The sequence below is a fragment of the Lithobates pipiens genome, unplaced genomic scaffold (assembly GCF_037356315.1).
Source record: "Lithobates pipiens isolate NorthernLeopardFrog02 unplaced genomic scaffold, aLitPip1_a1.2 Scaffold_1, whole genome shotgun sequence".
Lineage (NCBI taxonomy): Eukaryota > Metazoa > Chordata > Amphibia > Anura > Ranidae > Lithobates > Lithobates pipiens.
This window is the reverse complement of record NW_027507685.1, coordinates 107,340,806-107,360,102: the sequence shown is the minus strand read 5'-3', so window position 1 is coordinate 107,360,102 and position 19,297 is coordinate 107,340,806. Positions and strand designations below refer to the sequence as shown.

At 45.2% G+C, this 19,297-nt stretch overlaps 2 protein-coding genes across 2 annotated transcripts in view; one reads left to right on the top strand and one right to left on the bottom strand.

Annotated features, from left to right (window-relative positions):
- Window positions 1-18,609, top strand: part of LOC143961886 (semaphorin-3F-like) — a gene marked incomplete at its 3' end in the record, with an annotated part of 149,795 nt that extends 131,186 nt beyond the window's left edge. Inside the window, 8 exon segments of the mRNA XM_077471252.1 lie at window positions 8,816-8,885; window positions 9,422-9,566; window positions 12,921-13,143; window positions 13,236-13,324; window positions 14,496-14,537; window positions 16,753-16,910; window positions 18,308-18,375; window positions 18,476-18,609. Coding sequence (XP_077327378.1) covers window positions 8,816-8,885; window positions 9,422-9,566; window positions 12,921-13,143; window positions 13,236-13,324; window positions 14,496-14,537; window positions 16,753-16,910; window positions 18,308-18,375; window positions 18,476-18,609 — 929 coding nt within the window.
- The window catches only part of TTC16 (tetratricopeptide repeat domain 16), a 121,057-nt gene that overhangs the window by 13,677 nt on the left and 88,083 nt on the right, over window positions 1-19,297 (bottom strand). The gene's annotated exons all lie outside the window — the stretch shown is intronic.

Sequence of the window (19,297 nt, the reverse complement as noted above, 5' to 3'; positions counted from 1 at the left end):
AATAAATTGTTTATAGAGTTATGCATATACATGATCTACTGGTCATATGTGTTGAATTCCTCTGAGATCCATGACCTCATTCATTTTTATAAATGTGAGGTAGTCAACACTGTCGTGAGCTAGGCGAGTGCGTTTATCGGTCACGATCCCCCCTGCTGCGCTCAACGTCCTTTCGGACAGGACACTGGACGAGGGACAAGCCAACAGTTCCATTGCAAATTGGGCAAGCTCTGGCCAGAGGTCAAGCCTGCCCACCCAGTAGTCCAGGGGTTCATCACTTCTCAGAGCGTCCACATTGGCCGTTAACCCAATGTAGTCGGACACCTGACGGTGTAGGCGTTCCCTGATGCTGGATCCAGATGACACCTGTCGATGGGTCGGCTGAAAGAATGACCTCATATCAGAAGTCACCAACACATCTTCAAACCGCCCTCTTCTTGCAGGCGCTGTTGGATTGGTACCCGCAACTCTTGCTCTGGGAGTGGGAATTCCTCCTCTGCCAGCGCACGCAAAAGCAGAATGCAGCATTTCTCGAAGCAAGGTCTGTAAGTGCTCCTTGACCTTTATGCTTTTTATACGAGGGTCCCTGTTAAAACACTGGAGCATGAAGGCCCCCTATTTGCACTAAACTGGAAGCGGTGTGGTGGCCTGGCTCCTGCCCATCACCCAGGATAATGTCGTCCTCCTCGTTCTCCTCTCCCCATCCACGCACAACAACAGGGATCCCAGAAAGGTTTAAAGCATGCTCTTCTTGCTCCTCCTCATCCGCCCCGGCACCATCCTCCTATGACTCCTCTTCAGACTCCTGTTGTTGACTTGTCTCAGATAGAGTAGCCCCCCCTGGGAATTCATCCAGCAGTGCGACTTCCTCATCTTCCTGCTCCTGCTCCTCCACGGCTTGATCAATGACACATTGCAATATACGCTCCATAAAGAAGGCATAAGGTATGATGTCACTGATAGCGCCATGGCTGAGACTCACCAGTTTGGTGATCTCATCAAATGGTCGCAGAAGTCTGCATGCGTCGCGCATGAGCAGCCACTGGTGCAGTGAAAAAAAACCAAGCTCCCCAGAATCTGTTCTGCTGCAGAGTTCGTACAGGTAGTCGTTAACTGCACGTTTCTGCTGGAACAGCCTATCAAGCATATAGAAGGTTGAGTTCCATCGCGTCGGGCAATCACAAATAAGACGTCTGACCGGCAGATTGTGTCACCGCTGAATGTCAGCAAGGCGAGCCATGGCCGTGTAAGATCTTCTGAAATGGGCCGAGATTTTCCTTGCCTGCCGCAAGATGTCCTGGACCCCAGGGTATTTGACAACGAATTGCTGCACGACCACGTTTAAGACATGTGCCATGCATGGCATGTGTGTAATTTTGCCTTGTTTTAATACGCTAAGCAGATTGGCACCGTTGTCACACACCACTTTACCAACTGTCAAATTGAGCAGTGTTAGCCACTGATCTGCCTGTGAACGCAAAGCTGAAAGGAGTGCAGGCCAGTGTGGCTCTTGGCTTCCAGGCACAACAGATGCAGCACAGCATGGCAACGTCTCACCTGGCATGTCGAATAGGTTCTGGGGATCTTGGGCGGCGCAGCGGAAGAGACGCTAGCAGTGGAAAAGGAGGAGTCAGCCGAAGAGGAGAGGGAGGAGGATGGAGTAGGAGGAGGAGAAGAAGAGCCAGGCCTGCATGCAATCCGTGGCGGTAAAACCAAATCTACACGGGTGCCACGGGTAACATGCTTGACGGCCGCCAGAAGGTTCACCCAGTGGGCAGTAAAAGTTATATACCTTCCCTGCCCACGTTTGCTAGACCACGTGTCTGTGGTCAGATGTATCTTGGCACCGACACTGTGTGCCAGAGATACATTCACTTGCCGCTGAACATGGCCATATAGCTCTGGGATGCCCTTCTGTGAGAAATACTTCCTTCCTGGGACCTTCCATTGTGGTGTTCCAATGGCCACATTTTCAAAAGGCCTCCGAGTCCACCAGTTTATATGGCAGTGGTTGGCGGGCTATCAGTTCTGACAAGCCAGCCATCAACCATTGGGCAAGAGGGTTATCCGGCATCATAATTTTTTTACGCTCGAACAATTGGCCCATGGAAGCCTGCCTTTTTCCACAAAAATGTGAGGACGGCATGATGAAAGGTGGAGTGGAGGACAATTGTGAGGAGAGAGGAGAAGTAGAAGACGAGGCTGGACGGTGAGAGCCTGGAGTATGGCTTTGTGGGTTCCGTTGCTCCCACTGGGCTCGGTGATGGCAGCTCATGTGCCTTCTTAAGGCGGTCGTCCCTAGGTGAGCGTTGGGCTTACCACGACTTATGCGTTGACTGCAAAGGCTGCAGATGGCAACACTATTGTCAGCAGTGGACACGTTAAAAAAAGCCCACACTGTGGAGCCACGTGTCGGCGTCCTTGGAGCGCCAGATGTGACCGTACATGGTTGATGCCTTGCTCCTGATATATTAGCAGTCTGCTTTGTCCCTCCTGTGCAATCTAAGTTCCGCCTGCTTCTCCTCCCTATCTGCTGGTCCATATCTCCCTCTAAACTCCCCTCCTCTTCCTCTCTTGTGGGCACCCACGTGACATCACTAGACACATCATCATCATCGACTTCACCTTCCCCACCGCTATAATTAGAGATCTCGGAGTAGGCAGCAACAGCGGAGACCAACCTACTCCTTGGGCTGATCTGGGTACTGTTGTCAGACTGCTGAGTGGCGGTTGTTGCTACCTCCTCTTTCTGATCCAATGCCAAGAGTGGCTGCGCATCGGCAATGTCTTGTGATGGATCGGAAAATAATTCCTGTGAGGGTATATGGTGGTGGTGTTGATGGTAGTGTCTTTGGGGGTGCACACAGCAGAGAGTGAAGAAAAGGGTGCAGATCGAGAGAATGAGGAGGGTGCAGAAGAGTAAGGCTGAATGAGCCACTCAACCAAGTCTGGTGCGTCCTTTTATGTAATCGCACGCACCTTCTGCAATTTGCCACTTTGGCTCAAGCCTGTTGCTCCTGCCCTACCCCTACTACCCCTGCGGAAGGGCCTGCCTCTTCCTCTGCCTGTCATTTTTTAAATGATCCTGTGACAAAAGTCTCTAGAGAAGTGCAGTATGTATGTGGAAGAAGGTATATAACACCCCGCTTCAATCTGTCGTTTTTGGGGGCCACTGGTCTATTACATCAGTTATAATACTTTTTTTTTTATTGTGTTTGTTACTCTTTGTAGTATCGCTGCAGAACCGCTCAGCAGTCACAATGCTGCACAGTGGAAATGCACTATACTATGCTTTCTAAATGTGCAAGTATTTTATACGTGTATTACACCCCTATATACTGCACACCAAATAGTACACCTATACCAGTCCTTAAAAGGACCTTTGTGGACCTAATAGTAGCTAGCTAGTAGCTAGTGAATTGCAGACTGTCCCTGCTCCAAAAACCAAACTGTCCCTCCCTACACTGAGAAACGACAGCTGCAGAATCGATCAGCAGCACTGCATGCAGTGCACTATAATATGCTTTCTATATTTGAAAGAAAGTATATTATACGTGTACAAACCTATATACTGTACACCTATAAAAGGACCTTTGTGGACCTAGTAGCTAGTGACTTGCAGACTGTCCCTGCTCCAAACACCAAACTGTCCCTCAGTCCCTACACTGATAAAAGACAGCTGCAGAATCGGTCACCAATCAGCTCAGCAGCACAGCAGTCAAGTATAATATGCTTTCTATATTTGAAAGAAAGTATATTATACGTGTACAACCCTATATACCGTACACCTATAGAAGTCCTTAAAATGACCTTTGTGGACCTAGTAGCTAGTGATTTGCAGACTGTCCCTCAGTCCCTACATTGATAAAAGACAGCTGCAGAATCGGTCAGGACTCAGCTCAGCAGCACAGCAGTCAAGTATAATATGCTTTCTATATTTGAAAGAAAGTATATTATACGTGTACAACCTTATGTACTGTACACCTATACCAGTCCCTAAAAGGACCTTTGTGGACCTAGTAGCTAGTGATTTGCAGACTGTCCCTTATGACAGCAGCCATTCCAACCATACAATGGGCCGGGTTCCACCAAAGAGACCTTCAGAGGTTCTTGTTGGGACAGTTAAAGGGCAGAGGTCTGGAGGAGGAGGTATCGATCCCCTCAAAAATAAAACGCTCCCTCTGGTGGTGGAAGGACAGGGAAAACCTAAACAAAGGGGTTCCTTGGGTCCTGCCTATCACATCAACACTGAACACGCATGCGAGCAACTGGGGAGCCCACCTCAGCTCGAGCTGGGTCCAGGGCAGGTGGACCCCAGAAGAGAAATGTTTATCCTCCTCCAATTGGAAGGAGCTAACAGCAATCCTAAGAGCTATTTTAGATTTTCAGACCACAATACAGGGTCACCATCTACAAGTCCGCTCAGACAATATGACGGCTGTAGCTTATATAAACAAACAGGGAGGTACCAGAAGTCCTTGTTTGATGTCGGTGGCCAGACGCATATTCCAATGGGCAGAATCCAATCTAGGATCCATTTCTGCAGTACACCTGAAAGGGGAGCTGAACAGCATGGCGGACTTCTTGAGTCGACAAAGAGTTTTGAATCAAGAATGCACCCAGAAGTATTCAATCTTATAACAGCTCACTGGGGAAAACCAGTAGTGGACCTTTTTGCAAGCAAGGAGAATGCAAAGGTTCCCAGTTTTTGCTTGCAAAGCCCAGAAGATCAGCCCCTGGCTGTAGATGCCTTGCAGACTCCGTGGACCTTCAGTCTGGCGTATGCATTCCCCCCTCTTCACCTCATTCCGAGGGTCCTAGCAAAATTCCTCACAGAGGAAACCTGTTTAATCCTAGTAGCACCGTTTTGGCCCAGGAGACCGTGTTTAACAACCTTGCTACAATTGACAGACCATCCTCCTCTAAGCCCCTGTACACACGGTCGGAGATTCTGCCAACCAAATCCGTCGGATTTTGTCTGTCGGATTTAGTCCAACGGATTGTGTCCGAAACTCTTGCATACACACGGTCGGACTAAGTTGTCGAAAAATCCGATCTTTCAGAACTTGATGACGTAATTTTGTTACGATGGGACTACATTCAGGCTAGTAGCCAATAGCTTTGATGTAGGAATTTGATCTGAGCATGCGTGGCACTTGGTCCGATCAAAATTCGCTACACATGATCGGAGTATGTCCGATCGAACCAGTTCGTCGGGAAATATTTCCAACATGTTGGAAAATTGGGTCCGACGGATATTCGGACGGAATCAGTCCGATGCATACCACACACAGTCGGATTATCCGACGACACGGTCCGATAGGACACATTCTCCAACCATGTGTACAAGGGCTAAGACTCCCCTGCAGACGGGACCTCCTGTCGCAGGGACCTCCCTGTCATCCGCAGGTGGCCACGCTGAAGCTTTCAGCATGGTTACCGAGGAGGAAATTTTGAGGAGTAAGGGCCTGACAGACGAGGTAATTGCGACCTTACTGCAGAGTCGTAAACCAGTCACGAGAGCTATATACAAGAAAGTCTGGAGAAAATGTAATTGCTGGCTGAATAGCCGTAAGCAGAAAAACACGAATACGGATAATATTCTACAGTTTCTCCAGGAGGGGATAAACAAAGGGTTAACTCTAATGCCCCGTACACACGAGAGGGATTAAGTCTGACAGACTTCCGACGGAGTTCTAGCGGAGTTCCGCCGGAGTTCTGGCGGACTTTTCGACCGAACGGACTTGACCACACACCATCACACCAAACTCCGACGGAGTCGAACGTGATGACGTACGACTGGATTCGACGTAGGAAGTTCATAGACAGTAGCCAATAGCTGCCCTAGCGTTGGTTTTAGTCCGTCGGAATAGCATACACACGAGCGGATTTTTCGAAGGGGACCGGGTCCGGCGGAGTTCCGTCGGGAAAATTTGAAGCATGCTTCATTTCTAAAGTCCGTCAGACTTTTGCGAAGCTAAAGTCCGTTGCAGCCCACACACGATCGGATAGTCTGACGGACTCAGTCCGTCGGAGTTTGGATGTCGAAAAGTCCGCTCGTGTGTACGGGGCATAAGTACGATTAAGGTACAGATAGCTGCCTTAAGTGTGTACCTAGATGAACGGTTACAGGAAAATCCTGTTGGCGCTAGATTCTGTAAGGCAGTTGCTAGATGTAAACCGATCAGAGTCAACAGAGTTCCATCCTGGGATCTAGCAATTGTGCTGAAAGCTTTCTTGGGGTCACCTTTTGAGCCTATCTCAGAAGCCTCCCTAAGGCTTATAACGTTTAAGACAATATTCCTGGTGGTAATCACTTCAGACCGTAGGGTCAGTGAAATCCAAGCCCTTTCCATCAGAGAACCATTTTTACAGATTCTAGAGGACAGAGTCATTCTAAAGACAGACCCTGGGTTCTTACCAAAGGTAGCATCTAGTCCTCCCCTCATTTTGCCAGAATGCATCAAATGAGAAAGAACGGTTTCACTTATTAGATGTAAGGAGGTGTATTCTAGAATACCTAAAGGTAACAAATCCATTCAGAATCTCTGACTCCCTTTTTCGTCCTTTTTTCCGGGCAGTGTAGGGGGCAAAAAGCTTCAAAAGTAACCATAGCTAGATGGATTAGGCTAGCTATAGCTGAAGGGTATAAAGCCTTTAACAAGTATTCTCCTAGGGGTGTTAAAGCTCACTCCACAAGAGCGTTATCTGCATCCTGGGCAGAAAGAACTGGTGACACCCCGGAGCAAAATTGTAAAGCAGCCACATGAACCTAATGTCTAGTCAGGGTCAGGCTTTTGGGAGAAATGTCCTCCAGGCTATGCTCCCCCTCCTAATCTGGTGAGTTCTTGGGGATCCTCTCAACGGCTGTCCTGGAAGAACACTTGGGAAAACTGGAGTTAGTACTTAGCGGTAACTACTTTTCCGGTGGTCTTCCAGGACAGCACGATCCCACCCTTTCTTGGATTATATTGATGTACTAATATTATTACCTGTTATGGTTTTTATGTTTTGCAGTTCCATCCTTCGGTTCTTGGTGAATGACTGACCAGGGACCTGGGGGACTGCCTTTTGAACTGTGGCAATGTGTTTCCTGGGTCAATGGGAGGGACTCCATCTCTCAAGGGCTGTCCTGGAAGACCACCGGAAAAGGAGTTACTGGTAAGTACTAACTCCAGTTTTTGTGGACCTAACAGTAATAGCTAGTGATAGACTGACTGTCCCTGCTACACACAGCATCCTTTCCCTACACTGACAAAAGACAGAATGTAAAATGGCCGCCAGATCAGGTCTATTTATAAGGTAGGGGGTATGTCCAATTGTCCATGTGCTGAAATGTCTCAATTGGCTGTCCTGTACCGAACAGCGCCAGAAGTCTGCCGGTTTGGCGAATCGCGAACGAGAAAAATTTGCCGAGAACTGACCGCCGGGCGAACCGCAAGGCCATCTCTATCAACCACAGAATATTTAAGCATAGGATGCACCCCTTGCCCCCCACACCCGATGGTACAAACCATGACAAATTAAAGCATGAGAATGATTATTTAACCTCCATGGGACATTTCAAATTAACCAATACAATCATCTAAAGCATCCTTTCTCAATCTTTTCACCCCAGAAGAACCCTTGAAATAACTTTAATGCTTCATGGAACCCCACTAAAAATAATGATATTTACGACTCATGATACTTTAGAATAATCAGGAAGTTGTAGATATGCTGTGACTGGGTCAAGTGGCGTTGGCCCTGGAACTACGCAGGCATCATCAAAGGGGTGGTCAAGGAACCTCTGGGACCTCTGGAGGAACCCGAGGGTTCTACAGGACCCTGGTGGAGAATGGCTGTCGTAGACCATACCTCCCAACCATCTGACATGGAAACGACGGAAACCTTTAAGCACAGACTATTTAGGGAAAGGACACACCCCTTGCCCTACCCCCATGGTACAAACCATTTAAATTAAAGCACAACAATTATCAAGATGATCATTTAAAGTTCCATGGGACATTTAAAATTAACCAATACAATCGTCTAAAGCAGCCTTTCTCAATCTTTTCGCCCCAGAGAAACCTTTGAAATAACTTTCATGCTTCATGGAACCCCCTTAAAAATATTATCTACGGCTCATACTTTAGGGTGATCAGAAAGTTGGAGATATAATTTATTAATATATCTACAACGTATTGATCAACCTAAAGTATCTCAGGCCCTGGATATCATTATTCATATTCAGAAAACAATAAAGAACGAAAAGTATTTATTGAATGTGACATCCAGGGCAGATCATTTTTTAACATCAACCTTTAGATAATTGTGGCCCTTTACAATGATAGTCAGGGTAGAAGTGACCCCTTACATAGTTGGTTAGTGGAGAAGCGAATTCTTACTCTGTTGGTCAGTGTAGAAGTGACACTTTATATTGATGGTCATTAAAATAGTGGCACCTTGCATTGTTGGACATTGGAGAAGTAACCCTTTACGTTAATGGTCAATTGAGAAGTGACCCTAAATTGGTGACCATTGGAAACGTGACACCTTACATTGGAGGTCAGTAGAGTAGTTGCCCATTACATTGGCAGTCAGTGGAGAAGTGACCCCTTACATTGGTGGCCAGTGGAACGTGACCATATTAGATCAGTGATGTCACGGGCATCCCCGCCCCTTTGTGTATGCGAAGCTGCAGGGTGGGGAATCTCCCAGTCTGTTCGAGCATTCCAGCTGTTTGAGATATATTTGTGGCCTGTTCCACCAAATGTCTTCTGACAATGACAATATGATCTCCAGCATGCTAATAAATATTCCCTCTTTTGTACAGGTGACATTTTTATCCAGCAGACTCAGGACAAGCAGAACCCTCTCATCTATGGAGTATTCACTACGCTGGGGTGAGATGACATCTCCATGTACCTTTCTCTGTTGTCTTCCTCTCAGTTCCTTGTGTGGATGTCCTTCTTACATAATTGTCCTATTCTATACCGTCCCTGCTGCCCAATCTGTGGCTTATTGGCACTTGTGCATACCTTGGGTCCCCTGCAAAAAGAAGCATGTGTGCTTGCTAGGGCGTTCATATGATCTTACTATTTTCTGTGCTGTCCATATCATTCCTCTTTTATGTTTTTATTTCCTCTGATATTTAGTATTACATTGTACAATCAGCCAGTATTTTGTGCACCCCTTTGGTGACATCAAAAGCCATGCTTGAGACACCCCCCCATATCATGAGAAGTAACCCACCACAGCTTTAAGCCATTCATTGTCCTCCTGGTCTGCCTGGTGGTGGACATTCCTCTGATTGGCCCTGCATATAATGGCGGTCTGTATGTCTGTACCCCCCCCATTGTGTCAACTTTTTTTTGTTTTTTTTTCCATGTTGCGTTGTCCGGTTGTCCCTAATGTAGCTGTCTCTGTGTGTGTCTCTTAGTTCCGTGTTCCGGGGTTCGGCCGTCTGTGTGTACTCTCTTGCTGACGTCCGTGCTGTGTTTAATGGGCCATTCGCACACAAGGAGGGACATGGGTTCCAGATGACGGCCTATACAGGGAAAACGCCTTATCCCCGGCCTGGAGCGGTGAGACACACGCCACCTGTTGGCAGTCTGAGTGTCAGAGTGATTCAATGGTCACAATTCAATTGTTTTGGTTTTGAAAATTTAGATTTAATAGGGAGGAGTTTTTATTTGGGGGGGGGGGGGGGAGGCACCATTTCATTCAAACTTTCTTTTATTATAGTTTTGAATAGAAATGGATAAGAGTTCAAACTCCCATCAGGGGAGATTTTCCTTCACTTCCTGTCCTAGTGATGCAACAGGAATTGAAAGAAAATCTTGACAACTATAGCTGGCTGCACACGAGTCAATTTTTAAGCAAACATTTGTATGAAAATCGTCAGTACGTTCGATGGAGTAGATAAGGGTTGAGACTCCCCTTTAGAGGAGATTTTCCTTCACTTTTTGTTGCATTTCTAGGACAGAAAGTGAGGGAAATCTTGACAACTATTTAAAGCTCTTTGCATACTAGTACATTTTTGAATGAACATTCATATGAAAATTCTCAGTACATTCGATGGAACAGATTAAGGTTTTAGATTCTCATCAGGGAAGATTTTCCATAGATCGTACTGAGAATCTTTGCACGAACATTTGTTCAAAAATGTACTAGTGTATGGCCAGCGTTAGATGGTTGTCAAGATTTCCTCTCACTTCCTGTTGCATCTCTAGGACAGGAAGTGAGAGGAAATCTTGACGACCATCTAATGCTGGCCATAAACTAGTAAATTTTTTGAAAAAACATTTGTACAAAGATTCTCGGTACTTTCAATGGAGTAGATAAGGGTTTAGACTCTCATCAGGGGAGATTTTTCTTCACTTCCTGTCCTAGAGATGCAACAGGAAGTGACAGGAAATCTTGACAACCATCTAACGCTGGCCAAACACTAGTACACTAGTAAAATTTTTTGAACTAATGTTTGCCCTTCGCATTCGATTTTGGTGGCGAATGGACTACCAAATGAAAACCACATTCACTGCTAGAAACGTGTTTGAGGGAAAACTTTCCATCCTGCTCCTTCGAAAATTTCTTGCCACTGCAGTAAAAAAAAAAAAAAAAAAAAAAAACGAATGTAAATTTGACCCCACAAATGATTGAAAAAAAATTGAAAGAACGTTCATAAAAAGAAAAACATCTGTAAAATGTTGGATTTCACATCCCTTTCTTGGTGATGATCGGTGACCCGGAGAAATAGAGAGGAGGAATCTACCTAGTGGGGACACAGAGAGCAACGGAAAAAGGGAGGCGCACATTTTCTTTTTACCCTTAAAAATGCCTCATATGGAACCAAAAATAAAAAAATAACTGAATGGTGTAGTAAATTTAATTATACTATATATATATATATATATATATATATATATATATATATTAACAAATATATTTATCTGGAATAGTTTAGTAGAAGCTTAGGGTATCTAAAAAAATAAATAAAAATCAAATAAAAAATCAAATGTACAGAACACCTGCAGTGAGAAGAAGGTGGCAGCGGACATCTTACTACACCCAGCTACGTCTTGAATTTCTGAGAATTTTAGCATTAAAGTGAACGTATATAAACTACAATGCATTGACATCTGTGATGCTGTTTGGATGTTTCATTTTGAAAGCCTAAATATTATGTTTATAACCAAAAGACCACATTCATTTAAAAGTATACTGTTACATTTTCAGAAAACCCAGATTATGATTTTTTTTAAACTATATTATTATTAATATAATATTATGATATATTATATTATTATATTGTATATATATATATATATATATATATATATATATATATATATATATATATAATAATAATAATAATATAATATACAATATATTATATTATATATGCTATATTGCATCTTATATTATATTATATAATATATCATATATAATTAATAATATATTATCATATATAATATAATATACAATAAATCATAATATATTGTATATTATAGTATAATATTATATAATATATCACAATATATTATATTATCATATATAATATTATATAATATACAATATAATAATATATTATAATATAATATTATATATTATAATATATATCATATATAATAGAATAATATATTATATAATATACAATATATCATATATAATAATATTATAATATATTGTATATACAATATATTATTATTATATTATATATGATATATTGCATATTATATTATATTATCATATATAATATTATATAATATACAATATAATAATATATTATATAATATCATATTATAATATACAATATATAGTATAATATTATATAATATATTCTATAATTATAATAATATATTATTATAATATTATATTAATATATTATATTATAGTCTGTATCTGAGACAACAGGAAATCTTTGAATAAACAGATCTTCCCGGGAAATGTCTGGGAGGAAATTATTTTAGTCCTTAAATTATATCAAAGAAACATGAACGGAGTCCTCGGGAGTTTTGACACAAGGACGCCATTCATGTAATTCTTTAATATAAGTTTCAAGGACTGAACTGCCTTCCTCTGAGACATACACTGGGAAGATCTGAGTACATGTATATTAAATTTATTCTTTGCCTATGCTTGTTCTGTTTGTCCATTAAACCTGCAAGTGAAATCATTCTGTGCTAATGGAGCAAAATCAAATGTTCTCAGGCTTTATTCTTTGCAAAACAAAACCGTGAAAATACTGCATTGTGGTCACCAGATGGTGCTGAGGAGCAGATTTTGGGTTTTTTTGATAGCGCCATCTAGTGGCCATTTTATGGTACTTTCCTCATTCACTTTTTTTTTTCAATGAATAACTTTCGATCTCCAGAGCAATTGATTTTGCCCCCATTCCTACACAACAATTTTCCATGCCGTTTTGACGGATGAACAGCTAGACAACATTTTTTTATAAAAGCACTGTACAGTCTGCCATAGAAAGCCTTGGACGACCGTTCTGAAAATGTCTTCCTGGTTTATCAGCTTGCAAGTGACTGTCCTGGGCCCGGTTCACACCTATGCATTTTTTTTTGTGCATTTTCAGTTTTGAAGAAACACACTACAGTCCATTTAACCTGGTTACCTATGAATGTAGTTCACATCTGTGCATTTTATGGAAAGGGCCGGGGACTTTCTTTTCTGGTTCCATAGAGTTCAATGGATCAAAAGCGTGTATTGAAAAATGCACCTGCAACATGCAAACTGCAACCTGCATAGATGGGAATCAGGCCTAAGACGTTACTTGCCGCATGCTTCAGGCTGCTTTTGATATTCCTATGGACTTGTATGAAGTGAAAAGCATCTCTAATGCAAACCAAGTTTCCTAGGCCTTTACAACGTGAAGCATCGGTGAAGCACTTTGACCTTCCTCATTGGACCTGTCCTGTGTCTTCCAGTGCGCAGGTGGCTTCTCGGTGGCCAACATTCGCTCCAGTCGGCATTTTGGTGAGGATGTGCTGAGGTTCGTGCGGACTCATCCGCTCATGTACACTTCGGTGTACCCCGTGAACCGCAAACCCCTCCTCCTCCTTTCAGATGTGGCCTACACCTTCACCAGTATCGCTGTGGACATCGTTCCGGCCTCTGACGGGGAGTACACCGTCCTCTTCTTGGGTACAGGTGAGAGAGCAGCTCATGGTCATTAGACGTCTGTCTCTACAAATGGGGTCACCGGTGTTATGGGCTGACACCTTGTCTCCCCCTGTCATCAGATCGTGGTACGGTCCAGAAGGTGATGATCCTACCCAAAGGTCCCGAGGAGACGGAAGGTGTCACTCTGGAGGAGGTCGAAGTGTTCCGGGTAAAGTAACTTTTTTTTTTTTTTTTTTATCTACTGTATGTATAGAGAACTTTATTTCACTCATTGGCACTTGTGAAGAAGCAGATTTAATTCTGCAAAACACGTTGGGTAGAGGTGCTCTCAACATATTTACATTGAAGAACCCTTGAAATAACTTTCTGGTCTCAGGGAACCCCTGCTAATAATTACTGTATATACAGCTCATGGTACAGTAGGGTCACTGGAAAGAAAGCTCCTTTACATGGTGGTCATTGGAAAGATTTCCCCCTTACAAATAGACAAAAAAGATCATTGTGGTCAGTGATTACGTAACTGAAAGGCCGACATTGCTCAAGGAACCCCTAGCAACCTCTGGAGGAACCCGGGCTGAGAGAGGCTGGTTTTAGAGGATCTGAGGGAACAAGCCTATAATTAGGTAGAGGTACTATTTTAAATCATGGGACCTCTTACTTCAGGCCAGGGCCCAGGCCAAGGAGTTGACAAAAGAGCTGGCCGCCTTGGGCATGAGGATGCAGAAAGGGCAGGACCTGTAACCTAACCTGCTATAGTAGCAGGTAGTAGCTAATGGGAGGGATGGGACCTCGGAGGAACCTTTACAACGAAGTCTGAAGCTTCCAACTCTACTTTGGAGACCGGTTTCCCAACAACAAAATGTGGAATACTCAAAGTAACACATTAACCCAACAAAAAGGTTTTTCTGTTGACCCAAAGGTCAGATTATTTCATTAAATGGCAGCCTTGGGACGGGACCATTCATTTTAAATGGTGCCTTAAAAGGTCTCTATGTCTTGGTGGCTCATGCCCTGTATGAGGACAATGTCATCTCTGGAAGTGTGGGCCCCATCATGACGGATTTATGACCATGATCCCTGCTGGAATTAAGACTTTACTGCCCTAATGGCAGCCCCAGTGTCTGGACTTAAAGCCCCGGGAGGTCCAGGTTCCTATTACTGTTCATCCCAACACTTGTTGGCTGGAAGCGTGAGGTTCCATGCAAGGTCATTATTGAAGAAGGCTCAGGACCTGTGATAGGACTGTCTGTAGTGGGAGCTTGGTGGACATTTTTATATATGGCCCTTCCACTTTGGGTTATAGATCTCAGTTGTAGACCTCTTCTGATTACACATCATTTGCAGTGTATGTTTATTATATTTCATTGTATCTCACACAGGTTCCGTCTCCTGTTAAAAATATCAGGATATCATCTAAGAGGGTAAGTGCTCTACTGTTACTGTAGTGATTGGTGCATTGACTGGGAGTTGGGCATGTCAATAGAACGATGCAATAATCCTCTATTATAATGAAGCTGGCTACTCTGTAACATCCATTACATCAATTCTTTATTTGCTACATGACAGGATGCAGTATTAACACACTAACGCGTTTTGGCTGAAGCCTTACTCATAGCACAAGTAAAGTTTTGTCCGAAGCGCGTTTGTGTGTTCATTGTTTTAGAGCTGTGGTCCGGGGACGAATGTGGCCCTTTGCTTGCTTTTATCTGGCCCTTGGGGTGCTATTTTATTCACTGACACCAATGATGGGGCACAGTTCCTCCCAATGACGCCCAACAATAGGACCCAATGACACCAACGATGGGGCACATTTCCTCCCACTGACACCAATGATGGGACACTATTCCTCCCACTGATGCCAATGAGGGGGACACTATTCCTCCCACTGATGCCAATGAGGGGGACACTATTCCTCCCACTGATACCAATGATGGGAAACTATTCCTCCCACTGATACCAATGATGGGGCACATTTCCTTCTACTGACACCAATGATGGGGCACATTTCCTTCTACTGACACCAATGATGGGGCACTATTCCTCCCACTGACACCAACAAAGGGTGCACAATATATAAACAGTGGGGCACATTTCCTCCCACTGACACCAACGAAGGGTGCACATTTAGCCACAGTGGGGCACATTTCCTCCCACTGACACCAATGAAGGGGCACATTTCCTCCCACTGACACCAATGATGGGGCATATTTCCTCCCACTGACGCCAACTTCCTCCCACTGACACCAAACAAGGGTGCACATTTACCAAAAGTGGGGCACATTTCCTCCCACTGACACCAATGATGGGGCACATTTCCTCCCACTGACACCAATGATGGGGCATATTTCCTCCCACTGACATCAACATTGGGGCACATTTCCTGCCACTGACACCAACGAAGGGTGCACATTTACCAACAGTGGGGCACATTTCCTTCCACTGACACCAATGATGGGGTACATTTCCTCCCACTGACACCAATGATGGGGCACATTTTCTCCCACTGACATCAATGTTGTGGCATATTTCCTTCCACTGACATCAACTTCCTCCCACTGACATCAATGTTGGGACACATTTCCTCCCACTGATACCAGCGATGGGGCACATTTCCTCCCACTGACACCAATGATGAGGTACTATTCCTCCCACTGACACCAACAAGGGGGGCACAATATACAAACAGTGGGACACATTTCCTCCCACTGACACCAACGAAGAGTGTACATTTACCAACAGTGGGGCACATTTACCAACAGTGGGGCACATTTACCAACAGCGGGGCACATTTCCTCCTGCTGACACCAATGATGGGGCACATTTCCTCCCACTGACACCAACTTTCTCTCACTGACATCAATGTTGGGGCACATTTCCTCCCACTGACACCAACCAAGGATGCACATTTACCAACAGTGGGGCACATTTCCTCCCACTGACACCAATGATTGGGCACATTTCCTCCCACTGACATCAACTTCCTCCCACTGACATCAACGTTGGGGCACATTTTCTCCCACTGACACCAACGATGGGGGATTGTTTATCCCCTACATTGCTGGTCATTGGAGAAGTGACCCCTTACGTTGGAGGTCAGTGGAGAAATCATCCCCTACATTGCTGGTCATTTGAGAAGTGACCCCTTACATTGGGGGCCATTGCAGAAGTGACCCCTTACATTGGTGTCCAATAGAGGAGTGACTTCCTACACTGGTGGCCAATGGAGAAGTGACTTCCTACACTGGTGGCCATTGGGGAGGTGACCCCTTATGTTGGTGGCCATTGGAGAAGTAACCCCTGGTTGAGAAAGAGGGCTGTAGTATGTTACTGGAGCAACAGCTCTGAGTCTGCTAACATCAGATCCAAGATGGCGGCACCTACCAACAGTCTCAGAGATTTTGGATGTAAAATAATATATATTAAATGCACATTTACTCTTATAGGATTTTGACGCAAAAGGTCCCTTCAAAGCACCAGCTGCTGCCATGTTAACTGTTCTGAACTAAGAAACCATACGTAATATAAAGTCATAGTCGGGGGGGTAGAGTGTAGATGAAGGACTTGATGAAATCATTATAGGATGACTCTAAGCCCTTATTGCAGTTTGTTCTCATCTGTCAAACATATGAATTGCAGCACCAGCTATACGTGTCTTCAGATGCTGGAGTGACCCAGATTTCCCTCCACCGCTGCCCAGTCTATGGAGACTCCTGTGCGGACTGCTGTCTCTCCAGAGATCCGTATTGTGCATGGGATGGAAAGGCCTGTGCCCGCTACACTCCGTCACCCATGAGGTAGGTGTGGGATGGAAGTGGGGACAACTTGGCCTACAGAGTTACCTTGGTGGCAAAAATTAACTGAAATCCAATTCATCAAAGAACAACCTGCCAGTTCCTGTAGTTGGTTTGCTTTTTAATTCGTTAGAAAAACATAGTACACTCCTCTCACTGGAACCCCTGTGTCTCCTACCTCCCCTCCTTTCCCTGTAATAGAAGAGGTATTATCCCCCTGTGTCTCCTACCTCCCCTCCATTCCCTGTAATAGAAGAGGTATTATCCCCCTGTGTCTCCTACATCCCCTCCTTTCCCTGTAATAGAAGAGGTATTATCCCCCTGTGTCTCCTACCTCCCCTCCTTTACCTGTAATAGAAGAGGTATTATCCCCCTGTGTCTCCTACCTCCCCTCCTTTCCCTGTAATAGAAGAGGTATTATCCCCCTGTGTCTCCTACCTCCCCTCCATTCCCTGTAATAGAAGAGGTATTATACCCCTGTGTCTCCTACCCCCCCCCCCTCCATTCCCTGTAATAGAAGAGGATCCCCGTGTCTCCTACCTCCCCTCCTTTCCCTGTAATAGAAGAGGTATTATATCCCTGTGTCTCCTACCCCCCCCTCCATTCCCTGTAATAGAAGAGGTATTATCCCCCTGTGTCTCCTACCCCCCCTCCATACCCTGTAATAGAAGAGGTATTATCCCTCTGTGTCTCCTACCTCCCCTCCGTTCCCTGTAATAGAAGAGGTATTATCCCCCCGTGTCTCCTGCCTCCCCTCCTTTCCCTGTAATAGAAGAGGTATTATCCCCCTGTGTCTCCTACCTCCCCTCCTTTCCCTGTAATAGAAGAGGTATTATACCCCTGTGTCTCCTACCTCCCCTCCGTTCCCTGTAATAGAAGAGGTATTATCCCCCTGTGTCTCCTACCTCCCCTCCTTTCCCTGTAATAGAAGAGGTATTATACACCTGTGTCTCCTACCTCCCCTCCATTCCCTGTAATAGAAGAGGTATTATACCCTTCTGTCTCCTACCTCCCCTCCGTTCCCTGTAATAGAAGAGGTATTATACCCGTGTCTCCTACCTCCCCTCCATTCCCTGTAATAGAAGAGGTATTATACCCTTCTGTCTCCTACCTCCCCTCAGTTCCCTGTAATAGAAGAGGTATTATACTCCCTCTCCAGTGGCTATGGCTCCTACCTTCCCTTCGTATGCATTTGAGATAGGGACCTTAGATTGTAAGCTCCTTGAGGGCAGGACTGATGTGAAAGGACTGTGGAAAATGTTCAGCACTATATAAATACCTGTAATAAATTAGACCACTATTGACAGTTGTGTTTAAAGTGATTATTAACGAAGTGCGTGTCCCTTATTCCATCTCTTCCTCTATTTACCCTTTTCCCATTGGTTCTTTTTTTTTATTAGGAGGAGTCGGCGTCAGGACGTGAGACACGGGGACCCAATGAGGCAGTGCAGAGGGTACAACATGCAAGGTGAGGGCAGTGCTGCATGCGCAGATTCTCCTTTCTCAGAATTGTCACTATATATATCCCCCCCCCCCCCGCTACAATTCAGACTCTTCTTCCTTTGCAGTGGACAGAGGGGTCTCTGAGCGCCTACAGATAGGAGTGGAAGGTGGAAGCGTCTTTCTTCAGTGCGATACCCATTCTCCGCTCGAGAGCGTCACTTGGTTACTGCAGAGAGAGGGCTCCCAGCATCGGAAGGAGGTCAGACTGGTAATGCATGAACCTCTCTCCCCTCTCACTCCCTCCCTCTTCTTTCTCCCTCCTCTCCCTCTTCTCTCTCCCCCATCTCTCTTCTCTCTCTCTTACCCCCCCTCTCTCCTCTCCCCCCCCCCTCTCCTCTCTCTTCCTCACTCCCCTCTTCTCCCCATCTCTCTCTGTCTGTCCCCCCCTCCTCTCCCCCCTCCCTCTCTTCCCTCCTCTCTTCCCCACTTCTCTCTCTCTTCCTCACTCCCCTCTTGTCCCCTCCTCTCCTCCCTCTGTTCGCCTCTCCCCCTCCCTTTCCCCTCTCTATCTCCCCCCTCTCCCCCCCTTCCTCCTCTTTGTTCTCTCCCCCTCCTCCTCTCTGTTCTCCCCCCTCTCCCCCCTTCCTCCTCTCTGTTCTCCCCCCTTCCTCCTCTCTGTTCACCCTTCCCTTCCTTCTCCCTCTTCCCGTTCTCCCCCTTACTCCTCCCTCTTCCCCTGTTCTCCCCTCTCTTCTCCTACCACTTCCTCTCTGTTCTCTGCCCCCCTACCTCTTCTCCCCCCTCCTCCCTCCTTCTTCCTTCCTTCCTCCCTCCTTCCTTCTTACCTCCCTCCCTCCTTCCTCCATCCATCCCTTTTCCCCCCCTCCCTCCTCCCCTTCCTCTTCCCCCTCCCTTCTCCCCCTTTCTCTTCCTCCCTCTTCCCCTTT